This window comes from Nicotiana tabacum, chromosome 14 (assembly GCF_000715075.1).
Source record: "Nicotiana tabacum cultivar K326 chromosome 14, ASM71507v2, whole genome shotgun sequence".
Taxonomy (NCBI): Eukaryota; Viridiplantae; Streptophyta; class Magnoliopsida; order Solanales; family Solanaceae; genus Nicotiana; species Nicotiana tabacum.
This window is the reverse complement of record NC_134093.1, coordinates 27,980,646-27,986,261: the sequence shown is the minus strand read 5'-3', so window position 1 is coordinate 27,986,261 and position 5,616 is coordinate 27,980,646. Positions and strand designations below refer to the sequence as shown.

The following is a 5,616-nucleotide window of genomic DNA, read 5'->3' as shown; positions in this document are numbered from 1 at the left end:
TTTGTGCTATATTTGAGAATAAAAACAAAATGTAACAGCACTTGAGAAAAATGTTTAGAGAGGTTTTACTAATTGTCTTCATCTGAAAATTTTCAGCCTTCCTTGTTGCATCATTACTTTATTCAGTAAAATTGGGCCAAACTAGGCTTTCGATGTAGATGTTTGACCAGTAAAAGGAATCACAGTTGGTAACCTCTCGATATCTGATCGAGTCATCCTTTGGATTATAAATCATGAAGTTGATCCATCCTCAAACAAAATTCTACCTTCACTTGACATGCAAAAGGGTGGAACGAGCATATTCCCCACACGATCAACAGGATAATTAATGGTAAACATCTTTGTCCAAGATTCTTTAACCCCATACTCATTCATAACCCATACATCTGTGTCAGTCTTCCGACTATCACATAACACAGAAAGAACACTTCCCAAGACTCCCAAGCACGGCATAAATTTAAAGTCTCCTTCTCCATAGCAGGGTGTATCCATTTTCCCCATTTCCCATCAGCCAAATCGATGTAACTGATATCCCAACCACTAAAGGAATGAAAATCATGAGAGGTAGTACTAGCCCAATGAAAATAAGCCTATGGCGGGTGTAGTCCTTCTTATTAGCGGACATTCTGAGATGAGTATTGATTAATTCAGGAATAGAGATTAAAGCGAGCCAAGATTTCGAAACACACCTGCATTGTAAAAGGGATTTGACTGGTAGATTTAACAGTATTTCAGTGATGAGCTCTGCTGGCAGAATAGGGATTTTTAAGCTCGATTCTTGCATTGAAGTTGATGGAAATTGAGAATGGTTAGTGGGTTTGCTCCGCTTTGGGTGTAGAAGAGAGGCTTCGTCTCCCTCAGATTCCATTTCGATTGCGCTCAAAACAATGGAGTAACAAATAACTTGTAAGAGTACTTTCTTTTCAAATATTGCTAAAGAGCATCAGTAACATGGAAATTGAGCCAGGTGAATGGGCCAATAACGCCAAGGTCCCTCCCGTGGTTGCTGTTTGATCCACGGCTTCAATAATCAGCGGCGGATTCAGAATTTATAAAACGGGTGCTTCACTTATTTTAGTATAAATTTACAGTGGTCAAACGTGATCACAGTAAATGCTCGTGGTCAATTATTTAAATTTTTAAGTATTATCTACGAATATATAACACAACCTGGCCAAAGCCAATGAATGCTCCAGCACCCATACGCTCAAAACGTAAATCTGCTTGTCTATAATATCTGTTTTGGGAATATTGTACTCTTTTAAGTGTGGGGTGGGAGAATTCTCTAAATAATTAGTAGTAGTATGTTAGAAAAATGTTAACTTTTTATTTTTGTTTTCGTAGTTGTGTACTATTTTAGTAACAATTCACAAAAAAAAAAAACGAAACAAAAAGTAGAAAAATTAGATTTTTTCCAACGATGGATCTCATTCGACAAATTTCTTGAGGGATTTAAGTCTAAAGAAAAAGGACAAAAAGATTTTCTTTTGTTAGGTAGTGTAATAACTCCCCCTTGGTTTTGCCTTGTGCCGCGGTTCTTTTCCAAGGGTTTTGTTTAAACCGGGTGTAGGTAGTTTTATTTTTTTAGAAGTAGGAGCCACTGGGAGATGAATTGAATTGAAGCAATATCTCTTGACTTTGTTATGCCTTGAGAATAGTGAGTACTTTGGTTGTGACGCTTAGGCTCAGTTTTTGACTCTTGTATAAGTACCTTAGATCGCATGATCTTAACTTTATTTAACTGTTTTGACTAGAGTGTCTTGATGAGTTCAATCCTGAGTGAGTTATGTGTCATGTGTGTGTGAGATTTGTGTATTATTTTGTGCATTGCATTTGATGTCTAGAACTTGCCCTGTGTATTTGCAAAGCGAAATAGTAGTTTTGTTTAGTCTTAGAAGTAATATAGGCGTTTCTTTGTTGAGCCAGATGTGTGTAGTTTACCCGCCTAATTGTTATGTAACTAGTTAACCCCTTTGAGCCTGTAATCCTATTTCCTTGGCAACCACATTACAAGCCTTACCCATTTGTTTGAATTAACCAATTTTTTGAACCTTTTAACCTCTTATGAGCACTTGAATTGTTATGAACTTTGTAAAAATTAAAGTGTGGGGTGGTTGATTTGGCTTTTGAGTGAAACTAATGAAATAAGGAGAAAGGTGCACTGTTTTGAAAAAATAAGAGCCACTTGAATTGAAAATATATATATATATATATATATATATATATATATATATATATATATATATATATATATATATATATATATATATATATATATATAATTGTATTGCTGTGAAAAATACTCCTTAATAGTGGTGACTCTTGATGTAATTGTGCTTAAAGAAGTATGGAGTTAATAAACATTGATGTGAAGGTGGAGTTATGGTTTGACATAATCACATAAGTATGGGGTTTGAATGTTAAAGTATATGTATTAAAGTGCTTAGGAAAGTGTAGTTACTCTTATATCCAAATGTATCCTACCCGACCTGCAGCCTACATTACAACCAATTAAAGTCCTACTTGATCCTAGATCGAATGAGCTCGATTAGTAGAGTAGTATACTACAGGCAAGCCTATGGCGCATCTTTTGTGGCATATGAATGTTATTTCTGAGAGTGAGTGAATTCTTTCCATCTTGAGTTCCTAGTTGTTCTTAAATTTTATTATGTGTGGAACTAATCTCTTTTGTTGTGTGAGGGCACTTGATTCATGAAGAAAAGGTAATGTCATTGACCTCTATGTTAGAGTAAGTGAGTGAGTTGTGAATAATGCATGATACTTGAGAGTCAAATCTTGAGGTGAAGATGTTACACCCTTGTGCTTAGTCTATTTTAATGATTCTTGGTGTGATGAGTTAGGAGAATGGTTTAAAAAGGTCATTTCTATATAAAGCGTTGTTTAATTTGCTCGAGAACGAGCAACGTTTAAGTATGGGGTAGTGATGTTTGGCTATAATTCCATATTTTTAGCGCATTACTTACCTTGTATTTTGGGGCTTTAATGCTAAACTATACTATATTTGTGCTTAATTGAGTCTATTTTATGTGTAGGTACGTTGAACACAAAATTAAAAGCAAAGTAGAGATTTTATGAGTATTTTATACACTACAAGAATGGACCATGATTATTTATTAATTAGAAGCATTATGATGCTATATGGAGCAATGATTAAAGAGACCAAAAAAAAAAACAAAGCAAGAATTGAAAGTGGAACGAAAGAAGAAACAAAGAATTGAAAAGAAATAAAGAAGAATTGAAAGTGGGACGAAGCAGCGAAAGTCGTTTCTTATATCCAAATGCTTCTAATCAAAGACAAAGCAACAGAATGAAAAATGAAAAAAAGCAGGCGACGCGAGATGTAATGCTCGCGATAGAGCATGCGACGCAAGCTTTCTAGCTCGCGTTTGAGAGTGCGACACGAGGCCTAAAGCGAGGAGGAGTTCGCTACAGAGCTTGCGAGGCACAGTGTACGTCGAGACGAGGCGTGCGTTTTGCCTTGCGAGGCGAGGCCTGTAGCGAGGATATTCCGGATTTTTAAAGCCTATTTTGTCTCCTATTTGGTTTTGGATTTGGTTATTCCGTTTAGGTCACTTCCCTACACATATAAATAACCATTAAACAACATTCTTAGAGGTGTTTTTTGGCGACCGAAGTCAAGAGCATCACGGTGACAACTTGTGGAGAAGAAAATCATCAAGTTCTTCATCCCTTTATCTTTTATTTATAATTTATTTATGCACAATACTTGAAAAATTGTTACTACGAACGTGAGTGGCTAAAAACACATAGTTCTGGGGTTGTGATTTAGCCATGAATATTGTTGCTTTACGTTGACTTAACCTTGATTATAATTCACTAATATATGGTTGTTTCTTCAATTCTGTGATTAATTACTTAATTGTCTGGCCAGCAGTTAGGTTCTATTTACTATCTATGTTATGCTTGGGAAAGCCATATTTAGATTAGAGAAGAATTGAAAAGAGCACGATCTTAATTCTTAGGGGAGGCGGATTTGTGGTTAGGATAGGAATATACCTAGTCATCGTGCTTAATTAAATATCGTAATCTTAATGCGTTCTTTGATAGATTGATTCCATAAAAATATAGGCGTTAATCTATTTTGAATAGGCGAGTAGTACTTCGAGAGAAGGCTGTGAGAGCAATTGTTTGATTAATTAGCAACCATGAGTGAATTGTATGAAATGGAGAGTTAACTAGAACATAATAGGATTGGTGAATCGATCACTACCCTAGAATATTTATCTCTACTGAATACACCACAATTATTTTACTACTTGATAATTTAGTTACTACTTAGAATTATAGTTTAGTATAATCACATTCTTGAACTCGATTTTAGCTTGACTGAATAACAATCTTGGTGATTTTAGTAGGTAGTTTATACAAGTTTATGTGGGTTCGATACTCGACTTATCATTTTATTACTTGTACGACCACGTATACTTGCGTGTACGTTTGGGAGCATCAAGTTTTTGGCGTCGTTGCTAGGGACTTGTATATCGACTACTTTCTAGTTTTTGCTTTAATTGTTTATTTCGTCAAGTCTAACGTTACTTGATTGTTGCTATGATCTCAGGAACTTTGATTGAATGTGTAGGGTCAGAAGCCAGGACAGGCTTCAAGTCTTTGACCCCGAACCTGAGAGAACATTTCATAGGAGGTTGACGGAAGCAAGGGATACAAATAATCTTCAGGCACTCGTTCAATTTCCTGTGAACATGGCAGAGGAGAAACACATGGCTGTTCAGGAGGTGGCGATGCCCAGCATTGCTAATGTCAACTCCAGCATTGTGAAGCCCAGAATTACTGGGCACTTTGAGCTGAAACAGAGCATGATCTAGCTACTTCATGTAAATGGGCAGTTTATGGGTCTTTCACACGAGGATCCACAACAGCATATCCTGAACTTCTTGAAGATTAGTGATACGTACATCACTAATGGGGTCACTCCAGACTATGGGAAGCTCACACTTTTCCCATTCTCTCTGTTGGGCGAAGCAAGCAATGGCTAAAGGCAGAACCATCTAATTCTATTACATCATGGAATGATTTGGCAAGGAAATTTCTGGCAAAGTTCTTCCCTTTAGGCAAAACTGCAAAGATCAGAAGTGAGATAGTCGCCTTCAAATAGAAAGAGGGGGAATCTCTATACTCAGCTTGGGAGAGGTTCAAGGGGCTGCTCAGAGATTGTCCTCATCATAATCAGACAAACAAAGTGTTAGCTCACACTTTCATAAAAGGGCTATATCCTGAGACAAAAATTGTGGTAGATGTTGTAGCTGGTGGTCAAGTGTTGGAGAAAAGTTTTGACGAGATATATGCATTATTGAACAAATTCTCCAAAAGCAATCCGGATTGGCAAGGAGAAATGGGCAGACACACGGTGCAAAAATCTGCAGGGGTTCTCGAGTTAGATTTCGTCTCGGCATTATCAGCGCAAATTTCTACACTAACCAACCAAGTCAATCAGATGACCTTGGTTATTAACAAGGTTAAGTAGCAAGCTCAACCAGTGTAACATGTTCAAGTGTTTTGTGAAGTATGTGGAGAGGGTCACACGAGCGACTTATGCCCAGTTAATCCAGAGTCTGT

The 5,616-nt window shown here is 36.8% G+C and overlaps 1 protein-coding gene and 1 non-coding gene across 2 annotated transcripts; both read right to left on the bottom strand.

The window, feature by feature from the left end:
• Positions 1 to 231: 231 nt before the first annotated feature.
• On the bottom strand, positions 232 to 501 carry LOC142168865 (F-box protein CPR1-like). The gene has a single exon (XM_075230032.1). The coding sequence runs from the start codon at positions 499 to 501 to the stop codon at positions 232 to 234; it is 270 nt and encodes an 89-aa protein (XP_075086133.1).
• A 4,621-nt stretch (positions 502 to 5,122) lies between these two features.
• On the bottom strand, positions 5,123 to 5,227 carry LOC142169283 (small nucleolar RNA R71). The gene has a single exon (XR_012698991.1). It is a non-coding gene; the product is annotated as a small nucleolar RNA R71 (small nucleolar RNA).
• Between the last annotated feature and the right edge of the window lie 389 nt (positions 5,228 to 5,616).

What these genes read in the sequence shown, in the direction of transcription:
- LOC142168865 (XM_075230032.1), bottom strand. Translation starts at nt 501, where the DNA reads ATGGGGAAAATGGATACACCCTGCTATGGAGAAGGAGACTTTAAATTT.